Source organism: Heterocephalus glaber, unplaced genomic scaffold, assembly GCF_053883595.1.
Source record: "Heterocephalus glaber isolate CG9 unplaced genomic scaffold, H.glaber_assembly_v1.0 deba00001547, whole genome shotgun sequence".
Lineage (NCBI taxonomy): Eukaryota > Metazoa > Chordata > Mammalia > Rodentia > Bathyergidae > Heterocephalus > Heterocephalus glaber.
The window spans coordinates 7,422,442-7,445,063 of NW_028258340.1; the positions used below are offsets into that span (position 1 = coordinate 7,422,442).

Below are 22,622 nucleotides of genomic sequence, written 5' to 3' on the forward strand. Positions count from 1 at the left end.
TAATGGACCTAAAGCAGCATATTACTAGGCCAGCTGGGCCTCTTTACAGCTTCAAGGAAGGATGGATATACAGTGTTTGCCATCATGATTTTACTAAAACATGACTTAAACTAGCATTTCACTGCTGTGCTGCTATGCTAAAGCTTTCCTGGGACAGCTGAGTCACAAGTTTCCCACCACTGAGGACAGTATACAGTCCGTTTCATGTCTGTTTTCTACAAGTATTATCCAGTATAAGCTGGGGCACCTGTTGCTTTATTTCAGTCACTAGATTTGTAGATTTGACACACTTCTTTAGAGGAAAAGCAAGCTTAGTTTAAGATTTATAAAATGTGACTGTTTGCATGTTTTCTGAACATTTGAAGGGCAAGTTAGCTGTTTTGTTTTGATAATATTCTTCTATGAAAGTACACCCTCCACATGGACAAAATGCACTATCTCCATGCACTTGTGATCTGCACGACTAATGTTTGAGTGCTTTCCTCAGCTATTTAAAAAATTAATTTAGGACCCCCGCAAGCACAGAGGAGGTGAGCCGCTCCCAGTGCACAAGAGGAGTCTTTCAGGCCACCATACCCCCACCACAAGCACAGAAGAGGTGAGCCACGCGAGCACCACCAGCACACCACACCGTACCCCACCCCATCAAAATGAGAAGACACGTAAACAAGTCTCAAAACCAGACTTCCAGATCACCTACAGCAACCCCAAAGGGAAACGAAATGGAACACTCTGATACTCAACCTCCTGGACTCCCTGAACTGGCAACAAAAGAGGATCTGGAAAAAATGAAATCAGAAATAATTTCTCAGATAACAGCAGAGATTGTGCTTATAATGCAAGACGTTATTAACAAATCCAGAGAGGAGCTCAGGAACATGATGGAATCCCAACATAGGAAACAAATGGAATCCATAAAACAGATGCAAACAGATTTCCAGGAGATTAAAAACTCCATTGAAACTTTATGCAGCAGAATGAGCCAATGTGAGGACAGAATTTCAGATATAGAAGATAAGATTGCAATTAGTGACCAGGAAAAGAAAAATTGCTTCAAAATTGTAAGGGACCACAAGAAATCAATCCAGCAGCTGCTAGACAATGCAAAGAAGAATAACATAAGACTGATTGGAGTCAACAAAGAAACAGGAGAGAGTGCAGGTGACATAAACTCTTCACAGAAGTGATGGCAGAAAACTTCCCAAGCAGGGGAAAAGAACTTGACATACAGATAAGTGAGGCATATAGGACTCCAAATAGCCTTGATCAAAAAAAATCTGCACATAGGCATAAAATTGTTAGGATTCCAGAAACCCAACAGAAGAACAAAGTTCTACAAGCAGTTAAAGAAACAAATCACATACAAAAGAAAGCCCATCGGAATCACAGCAGACTTCTCAATGCAAACACCCTCAAGGCAAGAAGAGCTTGGAGTGATGTATTTCAAGCCCTAAAAGAAAACAGCCTCCAACCCAGATTGATGTACCCTGCAAAATTATCTTTCAAAATTGATGGAGAAATAAGATACTTTCATGACAAAGAACACTTTAGGAACTTCATGAATACCAAACCAGCACTCCAAAAAATGTTAGACAATATCCTAGGAAAAGACAACAATCACAACCCCAGGAAGCCCAGGAGAATGAGTCCATCAGGCCCGACAAGAAATTAAACACAAAGGGGGAGAATCCAACAAACAGAAAAAGGCATGACAATGATAAGTCAATATGTATGAGTTATAATCATCAATGTTAATGGTCTCAATTCACCTATCAAAAGAAATTGACAGAATGGGTCAAGAAGTAAGATCCAACAATATGCTGCATACAAGAAACACATTTAATTCAAAAAGAAACTCATAGTCTGAAAGTTAAAGGGTGGAAAACAATACCCCATGTAACAGGAACCTGAAAAAAAAAAGCAGGAGTAGCTATCTTCTTTGCAGATCAAATGGATTTCAAAGGAAAATCTGAAACACTCTGGTCCCAAGAATTTCAGATAAGGGATACTCAACTTGTATGCACAAATCTATTGTGAACATGTGTTTCCATTCCTCTCAAGTAAAAACTTAAGAACAGGACTATTGTTTCTTAACAGTAATACAAGAAATTTCTATATTGTTTTCCAAAATGGTTTTATCATTTTACATTCACATTAGCAGTATTAGAAAGTTCTAACTGGTTCACACCTAAGCTGACATTTGTTCTTTTAAAACTTTTAACTTCATCTCCCTAATGAGTGTATAATTCAATCTTGTTATTGTACTGATTATTTTTCTGATTCTAGTGTTGCACACCTTTCCTTGTGCTGTACTGTTTATCATCTTCTTGTGTCTACTTTTTAATTGGATTGTCTATTAGTGAGCTATAAGAGTTCTTTATATATTCTGGTCATAGGTTATATGCATTATAAATATGGTCTGTTTAAGGACTACTTTTCATTTTCTTAATGATATCATTTAAAATTCTAAATTTTGATGGAATCTCATTTATCAATTTTTTTCTTTTATGCATCATGTTTTTTATATCCTAGGAAATTCTTGCCTACCCTAAATTCATAAGCATTTTCCCTTATAATTTCTTCTTAAAGTTTTATAATTTTAGTCTTTCATATTTAGGTTCATAGATCCTTTCAAGTTATTTGTATGTATGGAAATAAAGGGTTGAGGTTAACTTTATATACGGATACCAGGTGTTCTAGTGCCATTTGCTGAAAACACTGTCTTTTCCTCTGTTCTTGAATTGAGTTTATGTTCTATAAAATGTTAATGTTAAATGATCTTTCAAAACTCAGTGGGCCATATATGTGTGGTTCTATTTGTAGATTCCCTGTTTTATTCCAATTATCTATATGTCTTTCCTTACATCAACACTGCCTTGATTACTGTAGCTTTAGAAGAAGTCTTAAAATTAGGTACTAAATGTCTTCCTACACTGTTTTTTTTTTTTTTTGGCTTTTTACTTTTCTAGGTCCTTCGTACTCCTACGTAACTTTTAAATTTCAATATCCAATTCTTCACTTATAGCAAGTATACACAGACCTGAATTTTTATATATAGCTTGTGTTTTCTAATCCTGCTAAATTCAAATACAAGTTCTAGGGGCTCCTAGAGATTTCTTAGTATTTTCTCTGTAGATGATCATTTCATCTACATATAAAGATTTTACATCTACCTTGCCAATTCTATCCTAATTGTGTCATTCTATTCCCAGACTGTTTTGGTTTGGGCCTATGTTTCAAAGTTTAATGGACAGATGAAGAGTGGGTATATCTGCCTTTGTTCCCCACCTTAGGGAGAAAGCATTGTATCTTCTCCATTCATATAAGGCATTTTTGCTGGAAGTATGGAGTACATGTCTTTAATCTGTTGAGAAGGTTCTGTTCTGCTTCTAGTCTCCTGATAGCTTTTACCATGAACCGCTGTAGAATTTAGTCCAATACTTTTTCTCCAACTAGTGACAGGATCATATGGCTTTTTCCTTTCCTCTGTTTAAATGATGACTTCTGGGGGTGGATCTTCCAGTGCTGAACCAACGCTGCCATCCCTATAATAAAACCACTTTCTACATACTTCCAGATCTGACTTCTAATAGTTAATTTTGTTAAACAAATTTCTGTCTGCATTCATACTTTTTCTTCTATTATCTTTATCCAGTTTTAGTATTAGCACAATGTTGATTTCCTAAAATGAGAGGAGAAGCGTTCCTTCTTTTTTCTGCTTTAAATGTTTGATATAATTTATCAGTTAAAATGTATACAAGCCTGTTGTTGTCATATAGGTAGGTTTTCAAGCTAGGAATATACTTTCTTTACTAGGTGCTATTCAAATTTTATATTTCCTCCAGAGTTAGTTTCATTAATTTGTCTTCCAAGGTACTTCTTAGAAGTTGTCAAATTTATTTCAAAACAGATATTTGTAATATGCTTTCTATAACCTTTTAAATTCTGTAAAATCTGTGGCAATGTTTTCTAGATCTTGATATTATAATTTTAAAAATGTATAATTGATATTGTGTAATAGGAATAAAAGGTCTAAAGGAGCAGGGGAAGTGGGAGGGGTAGGGGAAAGGAAAGAAGGGGAAAGAAAAAATATGAGAAAAGGAAAAAAATGGAAACAAAGTCTTTGCAAATAGGGAAGGGTGGAGGGGGTGAAGGGAGGGCAGGGGAAGGGGAAAAAAATAAGAACCAAGATACTCATGTAAAGGTACAAGATCAAAATGATGAATGTAGCTATATTTTATACCTAAAATGTACCAGTGAACTTAATGGGAAGAAAATTAATTTAGAAGTTTCATAGAATATAAATTTTTGGCAAAAACAATTTTTCATGCTGATAGGCATTCTTTTGCTCCACAAAAGAAAAGTAACCTGGGTGAGTTTGGTTTCTCTTTGTAATTCATAACATCATGATGATATGCAGTCATTCTTAGATTTGTAAAACATACAGGTTATATAATTTCTCCCCAGAATTTAATTGAATTTCCCTCAATTTTTAGAAATTCCAGTGTAGATTTTCTAGTGTGTTGCCATCATGCTATCTTTGGACTCTATCATGTTGGATGATGCCAGAGATCTTTGAAAGAGCATCTTCTTTTTTTCTTTCTTTCTTTTTTTTTTTTTTTTTTGGTACCAAGGATCGAACTTGAGTCCTTGCACTTGTGAGGCAGGCGGCGGAACCACTGAGCTAAATCCCCGGCCCCTCTGTTTTCATTTTTAAAAGATGTAGTGTCACTATATTGCCCAGGCTGGTCCCAAACTCCTGAGCCCAAGTGATCCTCTTGTGTCAGCCTCCCAAGGAGCTGAGAGGCATGTGTCATCATTTCTGGCTTCTCATTTTCATCTTCCTTACTAAAATAGAATTTTATTTGTAAACTTGAATAGGAAAAATAAATTTTCAGATCTCAGAAAGGGTTCTCTGATCTCCAACTTTAAATAAATCAGCTCCAGAGCAGTAGTTATCAGTTCCCGGTGTTTTAGTATTAAATCACCTTCCCTAACATTTTGCCGGATTTATGTGTATATGAAAAAACGCGGCTGCATATTCAAGACTGACTTGTAGTTCACTGAAAAGATGTGACCTTGAAACTTTGTTCTTGTTTACCCACCTTCTTTTTAGAGACTGGACAAAAGTTCCTAATAAGATAAGACTGTTTCCAGGGAAAGTCCTTTCAAGTCTTATCATTATTGCACAGTGTAATCCTATGTGTACTGTTACCTGTTTTATTAGAATCACAACGCATTTCATTACATATTTTACAGTTAAATACTTCTTGCAAACTTTAATTCTTTGCCAACAGGAAGCTGCTTAAGTATCTGTAAAGTGGTCACTAGTAAGCTTCAGTGTTTTCTGCAGCTCTCCAAGTCAGTTCAGTTTACAGTCTAGTTGTGAAAGTTACACTCTTGTCTCAACTGACATACATTCCTGTTCTTAGAGTTCAGTTTTCTCTGTGTAAAAACGATAGTGAGACACAGCCCCAGGACAGTTAGCTATTTTATAGCTTTTTATCACTTCTCTTCTTCCTCTTCCTCCTCCTTCTCCTCCCCCTCCCCCCCAGGACATTTACACCGAGCTACATCTCCAGCGTTTTTTTTAAGGAAGAAAAGGTTTATTTTGTTCCTAGTTTGTATGGTTTCAGTCCATAGTCGGCAGGCTGGCATGGCAGGCAAATATCACAGAGGTGAAATAGTCCATGACAGGTAGAAGGTAGCAAAGCAAGCGAGGGATGACCCCCTTTTTTATTTTTTAACGTGAGACAAGGTCTAAGCCACTGACTTCCCCAAGTTGGGCTCGAACTTGTGATCCTCCTGCCTCAGGTTCCCAGAGTGCTGGGATTATAGGCACCCACCACCATGTGTAGCCATCCATTCTATTTTAAATATTGATTTTGATAAGTAGTGCACATAAACTACAAGCAAAACAAAAGCTCCTATTTGAGGACTAAGAAATCAGAAGAGATGAGACATAATGCAGTATGATTAAAAATGAAACTTGAATCCAGGCATGGTGGAACATGCCTGTAATCCCAGCACTTGGGAGGCTGAGGCAAGAGGATTGACGTGAGTTGAAGACCAGCCTGAGGTACATAATGAGTTCAAGACCAGCCTGAACTACACTCGAAAAGAGAGAAAGTTGATTTAGTGCATTGAATGTAAATAATGACATATTAATTGATAACATCTTCATTTTTGAAAGTACAATCCCAGGAAACTTGAATTAATGTTACTACCAATTTTACGCTGCTGTTGAAATAACCCATCTGGAATGTTGAACGTGGCCTCCTATCGGCACTGTGCCATCACTTTTTGAGGCAGAAAGATGCAGCGTGTCCATGTATCTGTATATAGTCATCTGACCCTTGGCCAAAGACTGACAGGGAGCGGGCCTGTCTGCGAGTGAGGCAGTGTGAGACAGTCTGTTCCCCATACAGCTGTTCACATTTCCTTGTTTTTGTCTTGGTGCTGTGTGCGGGGTTTTTTAATAAAAAGTGCTGAACTTGGGTAACTAATTTTTTAGAACAAGAAAACAAACAGCCATAGATTTCTACATCCTTTGTTTTCCCTTAGGTTAATTTATTAATGTTCTTCCCTCCCTCCCCCTCCACACCACAGCTTATAAATATGCTTGATTAGCTTCAGATTTAAGGAAAGTAAATAGCAAGAGGGAAAATACTTTGACATTCTAATTCACCTTGAATTTAAGCTTCTAGAACAGAGGTTGAAATCTACCACTTTCAGGCCAAATCTAACCTACCATATGTTTCTGTAAATAAAGTTTTATTGAAACACAGCCATGTCCATTCATTTATGGATTGTTAATGCTTGCTTTTATACAACGCAGTAGGATTGAGTGGTTGTGACAGACCATATGGACTGAAAGCCTAGAATAGTTACTATCAGGCCAGGGTAAGATTAAGATCATAACATTCCTTAACATGGCAAAATTTGCAATTGTTTGACTAATAGCTTTCAAGTCATATTTTTTCTTTCTTTAATTTAATTTTATCCCATCCCCCCCCCCATGTACAAAAGCTTTGTTTCCATTTTTCCTTCTATTTTCACTTCTTTTTCTTGTCCCTTCCTTCTTTTCTCCCTCTCTCCTCCCTTGCTCCCCTTCCCATTTGAACACTTTCTTCCCATTTCCCAATATCTATTATACCAAATCATATTTTTCTGCAGCCTGTAAATAATATTTTCTACAATTTTTTCCCTGAAATATTGTTGACTGTATCTCCCTATCACAGACATTGTTTTACTGTATTCTAATACAAGCTCAGGAGACCTGATGTCTTAGTTACTTTTCTCTCGTTGCTGAGACAAAATACCCAACACCCAAAGTTAAAGGGGGAAAATTTTATTTAGCTTACAGTTCGTAGAGGTTTCAGTCCATAATTGGCTGGCTCCAAGGCAGGGTGGCATGACAAACAGGCCTTGCAGAGGAGAAATAGTTCATGGCAGCCAGAAGGTAACAAAAGCAACAAGGGACCTTAACAGCATCTCCTTGCCCCTTTTATCTTATTCAGACCACTTGGGGCAGGTAGCACTCACACCCTTTATCCTAGTGCCCTTGGGCCTAGCGTTGCACCATGAATCAATCACACACTCTAGATTCAGCCACCTCAAAACTAGTCTGTGACCCCATGAGGCTTGGGGGGACATCTAGACACAGACCATAACATCTGATATGAGAGAAAAGACAGGACGTCAGCAGCCCAAGGACTTGTGCTGGCTGCTCTGCCTGTTTGGCCCTCGGCACAGTACTTTGCCTCCCTGGACCTCAGCTTTCTCCTCTATTAATGAGCTTTCTGTCACTATGACAAAATACCTGAGATAATCAAATTATTAAGAGGAAAGGTTTATTTTGGCTTATAGTTTTGGATGTTTCAGCCCATGGTCAATTGACCTCATTGCTTTGGGGCCTTTGGCAAGACAGTACATCATGACAGGAGCACTTGGTAGAAGAAGCTGCTCACATCCTGACAGCCAGGAATCAAAGAAAGAGAGGAAGGGGCTGAGATTCCAACATCCCATCAAAGGCGTGTCCCTAGAGACCTATCTTCCTTCTGCCTGGCCTTAGCTACTAAAGGTTCCCCTTCCCAATAACACCACACCTAGGGATCAAGCCTTTAACACACAGGTTCCTGGAGGACTTACACAAACCATAGCATCCTTTTTAAAATGGAGGAGGTGGTAGGGAAAAGGAAAGAAGGGAAAAGAAAAACTATGAGAAAAGGAAAAAATAGAAACAAAGTCTTTGTAAATAGGGAAGGAAGGAGGGGGTGAAGGGGGAGGGCAGGGGAAGGGGAAAAAATAAGAACCAAGATACATCATGTAAAGATACAAGATCCCAGTGTTGAATGTAACTGTATTGTATACCTAAAGTGTACCAATAAACTTAATGGAAAAAAAAAGAAAAATAATAGAGGAGGTGGCCAGGCATGGTGGTACATGCCTGTAATCTTAACACTAAGGGGGCTGAGGCAGGAGGCCCACGAGTTAGAGGCCAGCCTGGGCTACATAGTGAGACCTTATCTCAAAAAAACAGCAATAAAAAAATGAAAGAGTTAAATTGTGTTGATAACTAAGGTCTCTTCTACCTTAAAAAACTTCATGAAATAAGTCAGACTTTAAAAATACAAAAATGTATTAAATATTGTCAAAATATATTTCTTAACTCAGAAAAATTTTTTACTGCAGGACCAAAGAAAATGATATGTCGTTCCTAAAGAAACAAGCTAAAATAAGTATTCCCACTGTGTTTATTTTTGTTACCCTGAATTTTTTACAAATATCTATTCATATTTATATGTGCTAGTTCAAACATTCATTTATTTTTTGAGGAAACATTTATGAAACATCTACTAGGTCCTCAGGCCCATGTGAGGTGCCGTTACTTAATGTCAGACCTCAAAAGTCTAGTCATGGAAAAGAGCAAAAAGCACTTCTACCATGTGTTCTATAATCATAAACTTCAGGCAGCCAGTACCTTCTTGGTTGTAGCCTACTCCAGGTAACTCTTAGTGTGGCAGGCATCTCCATGTTGGTGCTGTCTTGGTTTGCAAATGTGTGGCTTTGACATGTTGGTGTATTCTACAGCTGGCCTCAGTAGCACCCTCCTGGCTCCTGTCCCCACGTGTTGCCCTACAGCTCCTGTACTGGGTCCTCTTACTCCGTATAGAAACCCCTCCCTGGCAGGGCCCCATCAGGATGGCTCCGGCCAGGTTACCTTCTGAGGCATCTCCTTAACTCATGGGAAACACACACCTTCTTGGCCCAACATACACTAAAAGTGTGGCCTGCCCCAGGTGACCTCCAGCTACAAAAATGACAGGGACGGGTCTCTTCACTTAGGACTCAAACACCACATGTCAGGCCACCCTATGGACTCTCTCACACACAAAGACCCTTCCTAGCACACCAAGGTGGGACTGTAGATTGCTGCAACTCACCAAGCCCCTCCAGAAAATGGGGCAGCAAGCTTTTCTTGCTGACATGTCCAGTTATTATGCATAGAGCATCCATCATCCTTCATCTTACACAAGGGAAGGTACAATTCTCTCTCCAGAAGGAGGAGAAAGGAAAATCAAATACTTGCTCTCTTCAATTTTGGCATTCCTACAAATTCCAGGCTTCTGCCTCTATAAGCAGAATGAGGCCTTGGGGTGAGTGTAGAAGGCCCAGTTTGACCACATTTCAGTAAGCCCTGGAGGGGTACCCTGGGAGCTTCCCAGCAGACTTGGTGCTACTTAATTCCTGTAGGCCTTAGCTTTGAGCTAAAAGTCTAAGACAACAGGTAAGATCTGAAAGTTACATCATTATGTAGACATACTCTTTATACAGGTGGGATGGGGAAGAGGGGTAAAGGATAATAAAGATAAGCTGCAACCTAACTTTGTTCTCCAAACCCGACCACCTCTCTCCACACACACACACACACACACACACACACACACACACACACACACACACACCTTGACAAAACTATATGGATTTGATCTTCCAGGAAGGAAGGAAGGAAGGACCAAGCAAGGGAGAGAAAGAGGGAGAGAAGAGAACACTAGCATAAGACCTAGGGGCATAGTAAGATCAGGTCAAAAATCAGAAGTCTCAGGCCAGGGATTTATCTCAGTGGTTTCGCTGCCTGCTGCACAAGTGCAAGGACCCAAGTTCGATCCCTGGTACCAAAAAGAAAAAAAGAAAAAAATCAGAAGTCTCTAATTTGGGCATTTGTAAAATGTTTGTTGCTTTTTTAGTAAAACCTAATGTGTATTTATTAAATATATAAATGGAAACTAATCCTAATCATAGTTGAAAATGTTAGAAGTAGTATTACTAATAGTCCTTGGTCAAGAAAAAGGTAAAATTCATAATTTGTGGTAGAATTAGACGTTTTAAAGTGACAGTGCCATCAGCTAATAAAGCCTGTAAACAGGTTTAAAACAGATCGGAAATTTTTTAAAACCTTTTTATTATTCATTTAGATTTTTAAACTTTGACCATTCATATTATGACATAGAAGAGCTAGCTAAGTGATTTTTAAGTGATATATATATATTTTTTATTGTATTAGAACACAATATAAGATCTACTGTCTTAACAAATTGTTATATTTTTGCAGTGCTGGGGATGGAACCCAGGGCCTTGGGCATGGTAGGTTAAGTGCTCTACCACTGAACTACAGCCCCAGGCCCCATCTTACAAAATTTTCAGTGTATTTTAAATGTGTTCTTTTTTAAACTTATACTTCCTTAGCTTTTGTTTTATTTTTTGAGATAAGATCCCACTATGTAATTCAGGCTGGCCTTGAACTCACTATATAGCCCAGACTAGCCTCAAACTCACAGTGATCCTGCTTCAGCCTCCCAACTGTTGGGATTACAGGAGCGCACTACCACACCTGGCTTTTCTTAGTTTTTTGTTGAGTTGGTTTGGTTTGGTTTGGTTTTGGTTTTTAGGGACATTTTGTCATTTGATTTGGTTTGGGGGGTTTTTTGTTTTATTTTGGTTTTTACTATTTTTTTATTATATAACAGCATTTCATTTACTTTTTTTTTTTTTTTTTTTTTTTTTTTTTGGTACCGGGGATCGAACTCGGGACCTTGTACTTGCGAGGCAGGCAGCAGAACTACTCAGCTAAATCCCCGGCCTTCATTTACTTTTGTAGGCTAAGACTAGCCTAGTTTCCCAGATGAGAAACTAATCAATTTCATTCCTATGAGAAAATATATTCCCTAGTTCCCAATTTCAAAATTGACACTCCTTGGGCCAGAGATTTAGCTCAGTGTTTCTGCCACCTGCCTCGCAAGCGCAAGGTCCCGAGTTCGATCCCTGGTACCAAAAAAAAAAAAAATTGACACTCTTTTAGAGATAGAAGCCTATGAGAAGATGGAGACTGTCCAGATCTGTAGGGATCTGGGCAAACTTTTGTGAGCTAGCCACTTATTACTAGTTAATATTGTATTTTAGGTAGAGCCTCATTTTACTAGTCTACTTATAATGTTTATTTAAACTCCAGTTTGGTAATGCTTTCTTAATTAATGGCATCATTTAAAAATTATCCCAACTCTATCTTCACATTGCTCTTGTTAGGCATTTTAATTTTGTCTTTTTTTTTTTTGGTACCTTGTTAGGCATTTTATATGTGGAGTGGATCAAATATTTACAGGTCATAAGGATTTATCTTACATCAGTATAAACAAATCTAACTATAATCTGAAGAATGTTTACAGTTAGTATTTGACCTCTCAACTAGCATTGGTGTATAGAGCGAGGAAAGAAAAGAACAAAATCAACAACAAAAAAAATCTCCACCTATTTTGGAGAAGTTAGGAAATAGAAGCTTTCAGACTAGCCAAGGTTAATTTTAACTTTTTACTTTTCAAAGCAAACTGTTCACTGTGAGGCATTTTATTTGAAATACAAACCAGTAATTTAATTATATTTCTAAACTACAGAGGTTTGTCTCTAATGAATCAAGTTAAAGTTCTGAAAGTTAAACTTTGGATCATTTTAGGTTTGTAAGATTTTTTAAATATATTTAATTTCTTTTCAGTGTCTTCTCACCCTCTTGAAGTTGCACAATCAAGAGGAAAAAATTTATGCGCTTGACTTCCTACTGAAGGAGCCCAGCACTGATTCTATTAATGAACAGTACTAGTAAAACAAGCATAAACCTTTTGTGAGAACATTCCTTTCTAGAAGGAGTTCGGTTTGCCCTTTCCCAAGATTTAGGTTTCTGTAAAAATTCTTTTAGACATGTCTTGGCCAGAAAGCATTCTTTCATTTTACTCTGTATTCATATTATTGAATGTTGCTTCTGTCAGAGGGAAAAAACATTGAGATTGCTGAAACATTGACAAATTTAAAATGCCAAGGAAATTGCAACACTGACAGAATTTTGGTCCATCTATTTAAAGATGTTCATGTTCTGACAAGTTTCATTGAATGATTAAGAGATTATTAACAAGAGAATTCCACCAAAATCATCAGCCTGCCTTTTGAAGAGGGAAAATATTGTTGAATGAAATAATACATATGAAGCTGTGAATTGCAGCCAGGAATTATGACTATTGATAGGATTTTCTTGTTTGCTTTTTAGCTGTATGACAAAATTAACACAAAGTCTTCACCACAAATCAGGAATCCTCCAAGTGATGCAGTTCAGAGAGCCAAAGAGGTAAGTGACATTTATCTTAGAGTTTGGTAATATCATATTTATTATCTTTATTGAAAACATTTCTGCTGCACATTAAGAGGCAATTTCCCTGAAGTCACAATTTGACTCGTTATACTCAAATTTAGTATTTTGGAGTTTATCACTGAATATACATATAAGAAAGAAAACAATCTCAGCATAAGTATGCCTAGATTTCTGGTTTTGGCTCTGCTATGTAAACATTAATATACCAATTTTATTTCTTTATTTTTTTTTGAGGTAAGTTATTTTGCTGCATTTGGTAGAAATAGATATGCTATGAAAATTTGAATTGTTTTTTCAAAGTGGTATTGTTTGAAAGTTAGTTAGATTTCTGTAGCAATTAAGAATAATGAGTTCAGAGAAGTCATTTTTATATATTGGCAGTACAAATGGCTGTATCTGTCACAAACTTTTTTCTGAAAACATATTATAGAAATGTGACATCACAGAATATTTAGAAAATAAAAATTATCCATAATTCTATCACCCCAACACAGTAGCTTTCATTTTTGCATATCTTTTTCTGGTCACTATTCATTTACATATAAATTTTACATAGTTGCAACCAAAATGTATCTTTTTGTAGCCTAATGTTATATAATAAGCATTATTCATGTTTCTACTTGGTCCCCATAAATATAATTTCTAAAAAACTGTATGATTTTTCTTTGCAATTATAATATTAGAATGAATTAGAAATTCTCCCGTTAATAGACACCTACTTTTTGTCACTTTTTGATTTTATAAGTCTTTATACAAATAAGAATTTCCCTTTTGAAAACTTAGCTCTTATAAAGTGAGATTACTAAGTGAAAGAGTATAAAAGACATAATCTCTTCTCTAGCAGATTTTAAGTCCAAGACTTGTACCAAACAATACTGTATATTCGCTGAGGAACTAGACTGATGCTACTGTGTGGCTCCCAGGCTATGCACTTGATCAGGACTAGTTAGAGGATGTGTTTTACTTGCCCACCAAGCACTCATCGAAAGGAATTTGGTGTCATAGGCAGAAATCACGAATCATGACCTGATCTTCATGATACCCAAATAGATAGAAGCAGAAACACTCTGGGACAAAATCTTTAGCTTCACTGGACAGTGAGAACTTGCTAACCGTCTCCACCTAGCCATTCTTAGGAGACCACACCTCTGTGAGAGTAGCAAGAGCCACAGAGTCTGTGTTTTCATCCTTTCATTTCCCCAATACAAAATTAGATGCCTGAAATACACCAGCGAGAGTCAGTTCGTCATCATTAAACAGTATGAATTCACGGCATAGCCAGCACTCAATAACAGGCATTTGGACAAGAAAGAAACTCTGTAGTAGTGTGTGTGTGTGTGTGTGTGTGTGTGTGTGTGTGTGTGTCTTCTTCCCTGAGGCAGTGGTTGAGTAGAACATTAAAAGTATGAGGCTGAAACCTAAGACTCAGGCTAGGTGACCCCACAACATCCCTTCCTAAGGTTCTTGCAGGTTGAGGTAAGAGAGTCCTGCTAGGTGGAGACCTGAGTGTTCCTGGCGTGCAGTAGTGTGGAAGCAGCCTTTGATTGGTACCATGGTTGGACTTCAGCTGAGTACAATATATAAGACCTCACTGTGACTACAGCCATTTATGGTTAGAACTGCCGCAGGTGTTTGCTTAGAAATGAAAAACAGAGGTTGTGCCATGGGTTCATGTCCCCAAATCCAGTTAAACAGGTAAATTACATCCTGCGGGGAAGGGAGAGCCTTTGAAGAAAAATTTTATTTAAAAACACCATTTTTACCAGTGCAGAGAAAATGTTAACAATTAATTAGCAAATAAAATTTGAGTGGAAGGAGAAAAGATGCTTTTTAACCTTGTTCTTGGGCTCCTTGGCATTTAATTCTAGGAGGCATTGGTGGAAGTGTGGTTTTCTGTATGCGGGGAGATGAACATGAAGAATAACATTAATCCTGCCATGCTGCAAGGAAAATTACTTAAGTGTATTCTTAATTAATTGACTATTCTAATTAGTAATCCTCTTTAAATTGTGTTTATTTGAGCCTGTGTCATCTTTCTAGAAGGAATTGGCAATGATGTTAATATAAAAGAAAGCTATTACTGACTTTTAGTGCAAACTGATTTTGGTGGTGAATTTAAAAGATATTCTCTCATTAACTAAGTTACTTAAACTTGTAATAAATGTGTGTTACAGGCTTGTCATTTTGTTTTGTAATTTTCAATTACCTTTTGAGTTACAGTTGGGTAATGTGGGCAAAGTATTACAGAAATTTGTTTCATTTTTATTACCATCAATATTCTCTTTATGTATGAGTAAACTTTGAAAAAATGAGGAATCTGTTAAATAATTTGTTTTGCTTGCCATAAAAATTCACTCATAATTTTCAATCTAAAAGAATTCCATTCTTTATAAATTCTGCATTATGTTTACACTATTAAAAATATTTTGCTTATTTTTTAGGTATTGGAAGAAATTTCATGTTACCCTGAGAATAATGATGCAAAGGAACTAAAACGTATTTTAACACAACCTCATTTCATGGTAAGTAACAAATTTCTGTAGAGCCAAAATCTCACTTTCAAAAGAAGTTTTTAATAACCCTCATATAATATCACCAGTTCATCAAATGCATTTTTGGCCATATACAGCTATATGTCACTTCATGCTGGGGATACATTCTGAGAAATGTGTGTCATTAGCCAATTTCATCATTGTGAGAACCCCATAGAATATCCTTACCCAAACATAGGTGGGTACACAATGTGGTATATACTATATGGTATACTTCTAGGCTCCTAGCAAAACAACCTGAGATTAAATCAAGCACAGGTGAAAATTACACAATCAAGAGGCACCGTTAACATGGTGTGTATGAAGATGCTGCCAAGTAACATGGTATACATGTTTTACTATATTTTAGAAAAAGATAAAGTACACTCTAAAATAATGATACAAAGTATAGTATGGTGAATGCATAAACAACATACTGTAGTTATGTATTACCAAGTGTTACACGCTGTTTATAACTGTATTACTATGCTTTTATCTGACTGCCAGCACAGTAGATTTGTTAACCCCAGCATCGTCACAGATATATAAGTAATGCGTGCATCATGAAGTTACTAGGGCATAGGAATGTTCAACCCCATTATAACCAGATGGAACCACCATCGTGTATGTGGCCCATTGTTGACCAAAATGTCATTATGGGGTGCCTGACTGAAATATCCAGCTGTTAAGTTTACAATACTAGTAATACCAGATACTTTAAGGTTCTTTTTGTTCACTTTATGTCACAGTTGTAAACATGTTGCTTATGAAGTGGCCCCTCAGGGACTGTGCTGTCTTCAGGCAAGGGATTTTCTTCCTTGTAGGACAGTCTTTAAGTCACTGGAACTATTTACGTTGCCAGAACCACAAAGAGCTAAAATTAGAGACAATTTTTAGTGATAAACACTTCTCTGAACCTAGGTGGTAAATTAAAAGACATCTCTCTTCTGACAATGCAAAATTCTTTCACTTTCTTCATTCATTTCTACTTATGGAAAACAGGAATCATACCCATATTTAGCCAGTTTTTGTAAAGCTAAATGGTTAAACAAACCCCAAAATAGATAAGATACTTTTCTGTGGAAAAAGGTCCAAAAGCACAATTACAGATGGAAATACATGTTGAATATAACATGTTTAAAACAGCCACATCTGTATATGTGGAGTACACAGTGTTGAAAATCCAGGTGACTGCTCTTTGGAAGCAAATGTGACTTAAAAGCCATCTTCTTATTATTACAATTGCAGGTAATATTTTAAGAAATAATAGTAACCATGTAGTACAGTATGTGTATCGTTTCAATTACCTCTTGAGTTTTGACATGCATGGAAAACACAATGTTTTTAAAACTTTAACCCAGTCATTGAAATATTTTTTTCCTCAAAGTAACAATCTTGAAAGAAGCAATCACCATATTCATCCTCCCTAACTTTCCTACCCAAGCATAATATAGAACTCAAGTATAATCCTTGAGAGTTCTTTTTACCGTATTCTATGTGATAGCAGGACTACCAGTGAATTAGAAATACAGTTCCATGTCTGTAAATGAGCGCATTTTTACAATTTAGGTATACAAATAGAACTCATTTCAAATCCCACCTCTGCTGTCACAAATCTCATCTAACTCCTCTAAAATCCACATCGACCCTTCTCTTCTCTTTTCCCCTTGTTTTCATTCACCCGTGTAACATTCTAATGCATGCTGGCCTGCCAAAGTAAGTCCCTTTCCTGGAGAATGGCACCTGGGCAGTGCTTCTGTGTCCATCTGTCTCCACTTAGCATTGTTTTCATTGAACTTATGGTTTCATTTAGTCATTGTTATTCTGTTTCACAGAGAAGAAAAATGAAGAAAGTGTGTGCCTTTTTAGTGTCTTCAGATCTGAGCAATCACAAATATTAAGAGTTAATTATCCTGGCTGGGGATTTAGCTCAGTGGTTCTGCTGCCTGCTTTGCTAAGCTCAAGGTCCCGAGTTCGATCCCCCATACCAAAAAAACAAAAACAAAGCAAAAAAAAGAGTTAATTATCCTTAATATTATCTTGTTCACTGACTGTTTCACATGTGTGGGCTGTATTTTCCCCAATTATAATTCACTCCCCTTATCTAATGTGCTTAGTAGTACCTGACATATGCTTAATACTTAGTAAATGTTAACTAATAAATATTGTTAGTTACCCTATACTGTCTGTCATCTATTGGAGTACAGAACTTACACATTGTAAGTTCTCAGTAAAACACTCATTAGAATAGGAACTTGCTCACTTGCAGTAAGTTAGCTTCTCCACTGACTATTTGATACCTTGCATTTTCCATAGAGAGAGCCTTGCACACATTCTTGGATAGATTTGTCTGTCTATAAAGTGCTGAGTAACCCTAGCTCAATTCAGAGAACAATATAGCACCATTTGAGTCCAGTACATCTTTCAGATTTGAAGTAAGCTTAATAAAGACATTAACACTACCCAAGGAAAAACCTTTTTTGTAAGGTTAAGGGTTTTTTTCCCCCAAATCATTTAAGCTCATATAGCTATATGTCTGTTTACTTACCTTCTCAGCCATGATTTATTTTGCATTCCTGAAGTCAGAAGTTGATATGTGTATTGCTATTAGTAAACATTTTTAGAAATGATAAATATAATTCCTCCAATTTTTTGAATACCTATCCATGTGCTTAAAGAACATTTTCATTCATTTATGAAATATGTAAATGCCTACTGTATGCCAGATACATTATACCAAGCACTTTCATTCTAGTGAAGGTGAGTGGGGGGAGTAGGTGAAGTAAAGACAGTGAACAAGTGAACTAACAAGATAATTTCATATAGTAATAACTATAAAGAAAAAAGATTATGGGGCAAAGATGATAATAAAATGGGAACTATTTTAGCTCACCAGGGGGAAACCCCTTTGAAGAGTTAATACATGAACTGAGACTTGTTATAGGAAAGTACCAGCCTTCCTAATGTCTGGAGAAATGCAAAGGCCCAGAGGCAGGAAGGAGCTTTGTAGGGTTCAAGGAGTAGAAGTAAGGCCATTTTGTGGCTGGAATAACAGTAAACAAGGGGGAAAGTGGTACAGAAGAAGTAAGAGAAGTTTCCAGAGGCCAGACCAAGGAGGGCCTTATAGGTCATGGTAGAGTCTGGATTTTTCTCTTCATTGCAGTAGGATGATAATAAAGGATGACAAACCTTTTAGAGCTTTCAGTGATAACGAACAGCCCACTGCAGTACACGTGCCATAGGTTTGCCACCACTGTACTAGATGATTGCAAACAGGAGAATATCCAATCTGTGCTCTCATGATTGCTGGGGCTGACATATAGAGAATGGACTATAGGGGGAAAAGATAAAGGAGGGAGACCAATTAGAAGTCTGTTATGAGAGGTGATAGAGGTTTAGAGGCAGATGAATATCATAGAAAATGGGCAGATTGGGGCTTGGTGTCAGAGATGCTTTGGCTATAACAGGACTTCCTCATGATTGGATGTGAGGTAATATGATTAACCACATAAGAGAATACTGCCTTATCAAGGTAAAGAAAGTTGCTTACGGTCACCTACCTGGTGAGTGGCCTCACTGAGATTCAAACTAGGTCTTGCTTGTTCCAAAGCCCATGCCCTTAAAAGTAAGCTTTTGTATTTTTGTAATATGCTTTCCATATCATTGTGGGGGGGGGGGGGACCGGGGATTGAACTCGGGTTCTTGCACTTGCGCAGCAGGCAGCGAAACCACTGAGCTAAATCCCCGGCCCTCTATATCCTTTTAAATTCTGTAAAATCTGTGGCAATGTTTTCTAGATCTTGATATTGTAATTTTTAAAATGTATAATTGATATTGTGTAATAGGAAGAAAAGGTCTAAAGGAGCAGCGGAAATGGGAGGAGTAGGGGAAAGGAAAGAAGGGAAAAGAAAAAATATGAGAAAAGGAGAAACATGGAAACAAAGTCTTTGCAAATAGGGAAGAGTGGAGAGGTGAAGGGAGGGCAGGGGAAGGGGAAAAAAATAAGATACTCATGTAAAGGTACAAGATCCCAATGATGAATGTAACTGTATTTTATACCTAAAATGTACCAATAAACTTAATGGGAAAAACAAAAGTAGGCTTTTGTAATGCTGATGAGTTTTCCTATAAAGTTGAGCTCATTGACCATTCCCAAGTAAGCATATAGGTGGATAATGTCCTATATGGGAACCATAATTCTGAGATAGATAGATAGATAGATAGATAGATAGATAGATAGATACATAAATAGATAGATACATGCACAGACACTTTTAAATGCTGGAGGTATCTTAGACATTTTTTACTGAAGGTTTTAAAATCTTATATTTTAAAAAAATATGGTAGACAAAGGGAAATATTTGAACGCTTATAATATTTATTACATGAAATTTTGAGAGTTATTCTTGGTATTTTTATAACTTCACACTTAGTTTCTTGATTACTTAGATTTTTCTTTGCTTTCTGATCATTGTAACATGAGGGTTTAACATTGAATCACTTGACACTTAAGATATGTATATACATATAAATATTTGTAAATGTTTTGCAGAAACTTAAGAATAATAAGGGCAGATTGAAAACTATTTTTAATCTGTACCTTTAGAGGTCATTATAAAAAATTAGCTCACTAATTCCTTTTTCAGTTATTCCATTTGAAAGACTGATTTTTTGGGGGGTACTGGGAATTGAACTCGGGTCCTTGCGCCTGCGCAGTAGGTGGCAAAACCACTGAGCTAAATCCATGGCCTGAAAGACTGATTTTTTAAAAGCACAGTTCTTTATTTATTGCAGTTGTAAAATATGAAACATTTAAAGATGCAGAAATTCCTTATGTATTACCTAAACAAAGTCAGTACCTTAATTTTTTTACGAAATAAGCTCTAAAACAAAAGATTTTTTTAAAACGAAATATGCACCCTTGTTTCCAGAAACAAGATGGTTAAAACACTTTGGGTTGTCATGAAACTTTCATTACGAAGTAGTAGATGTTATGGTTTGTAATTAAATCACCAGAAGAACCACTTCTCAAACCTAAAACTCATCTTCTAGCCAGACTTCTGGTTACTCTGATCTGAAGTTGTTAGTTGTCGTGCACATGGCCTTATTATAGTACAAAAAGTGTTTTCTTTCCTTTTACATTACTTTTCTGTTGTAAACTAACAGCTATTTCAGCTTAATAACAATTGCTCAATCATACCTCATAACACATTTGAAGAAAAATATTCATATTTTGATTTTCCCATTTTTTATTTTACATTTTCTTTTTAAACTTTTTCTAAAACAATCTGTAAGTAGCCCCATTTTTTTGCTGTTTGCATAAGAATTAGAACTTGAGGCTAAGTTTTATTTTGTGGCAGCAATCTTTTACCATGGCAAATTTTGGTCAATATCAACTATGACCTTATTTGGTGACATAATTTAAATGTTTTTCTTTTAAAATTCAATTTGGATATTATTTGATGATTGTGAGCTTATTCTTCCTTATACATAATACATTAAATGTAAATATTGGCTTGTATAATTTTTTCTTTTTTTCATTAATTTTATTGGTACATTTTAGGTATATAATATGCTGACATTCATTATTGGGAATTTGTACCTTTACATGACATACCTTGGTTCTTATTTTTCCCCCATTCCCCTGCCCTCCAACCCCTCCACCCCTCCCTATTTACAAAGACTTTGTTTCCATTTTTTCCTTTTCTCATATTTATTCCTTTCCCTTCTTTCCTTTCCCCAACCCCTCCCACTTTCCCTACCCCTTCCCCTTTGGACCTTTTTTCCCTATTTCACATTATCTATTATACATTTTGATCCTCATTTACACTTTCAGTTTCTCACACCAAAGAAACTATTCAGTATTTACACATGTATTTCCTAGTTATTTCACTTAAGAGTATGGCCTTGATGTGCATCCATTTAGCTTGTCTCTAGTTTCTCACTCCTTATGGCTGAGTAATACTCCATTTTATTAAACACACACACACACACACACACACACACACACACACACATACTGTCTTTATCCAGTCACGTTGATGGGCATTTGGGCTATTTCCAAGATTTACTTTTGTAAATTTTATTTTATTGGTACATTTTAGGTATACAATATAATGACATTCATCATTAGAAATTTGCACTTTTACATACTCTCTTGGTTCTTATTTTTCCCCCTTCCCCTGCCCTCCCTTCAACCCCTCCATCCCTCCCTGTTTACAAAGACATTGTTTCCTTTTTTTCATTTTCTCATATTAATTCCATTCCCTTCTTTCCTTTCGCCTACCCCTCCCACTTCCCCTTGCCTTTTGCCCCTTTGCTTCCTAATTCACATTATCTATTATACCTTTTAGTCCTTATTGACACTTTCAGTTTCTCACACTAGAGAAACTATTTGCTATTTACACATGTGTGTCCTATTTATTTCACTTAAGAGTATGGCCTCAATGTGAATCCATTTAGCTATAAATATCTCTAATTTCTCATTTTTTATGGCTGAGTAGTACTCCATTTTATAATAAAAACCACATTTTCTTTATCCAGTCTCCAGTTGATGGGCATTTGGGCTGTTTCCAAGTTTTAGCTATTAAAAGCTGTGCTGCTATGAACATGGGTGCACATATATCACTGTGGTATGATTCTTTTCATTCTTTGGGGAAGATACCCAGCAGGGGAATAGCTGGGTCAAATGAGACTTCGAGTCCTAGTTCTTTGAGGTATCTCCATACTGATTTCCACAGTGGTTGCACCAGTCTACACTCCCACCAGCAGTGGAGCAGGGTTCCTCTTTCCCCACAGCCCTGCCAGCATTTGTTATTGGTTGATTTCATGATAGCAGCCATTGTTTCTGGGTGAGGTGGAATCTCAGTGTTGTTTTCATTTGCATCTCTCAAATGACCAGTGATGTTGAACATTTTTTCATATGTTTATTTGCTATTTCTTCTTCTTTGTGTGAGAATTGTCTGTTCATTTCAGATGCCCATTTTCGGATTGGGTTTTGAAATTTGGGAGGTCTGATTTTTTAAAGTTCTTTATAGATTCTAGATAGTAGACCTTTGTTTGAGGGACAGCTGGTGAAAATTTTTTCCCACATTGTGGGTTGTCTCTTCACACTGCTGGTGGTTTCTCTTGCTGTGCAGAAGCTTTTTAGTAAGAAGAGATCCCACTTATTGTTTGTGCTAGTTCACGGGCAACTGAGGTTTTGTACATAAAATCTTTTCCTACACCAGTGTCTTCAAGAGTTCTTCCTAACCTCTGTTTTAGCTGGTTCAATGTTTCTGTTTTAATATTTAGATCTTTAATCCATTTCGATTTTAGTTTAGTGCATGGTGAGAGATACAGGTCTAATTTTAATCTTTGGCAAATTGAAACCCAATTTTTCCAGCACCCTTTAT

At 36.7% G+C, this 22,622-nt stretch overlaps 1 protein-coding gene across 17 annotated transcripts in view; it reads left to right on the forward strand.

Moving 5' to 3' along the window:
• The window catches only part of Cask (calcium/calmodulin dependent serine protein kinase), a 381,402-nt gene that overhangs the window by 294,432 nt on the left and 64,348 nt on the right, over positions 1–22,622 (forward strand). For all 17 annotated transcript variants that reach the window (XM_087189842.1, XM_004850000.4, XM_004849999.4 and 14 more), the window contains 2 exons: positions 12,596–12,673; positions 15,139–15,219. In XM_087189842.1, the coding sequence (XP_087045968.1) occupies positions 12,596–12,673; positions 15,139–15,219 (159 nt within the window). The remainder of the gene's footprint in view (positions 1–12,595; positions 12,674–15,138; positions 15,220–22,622) is intronic.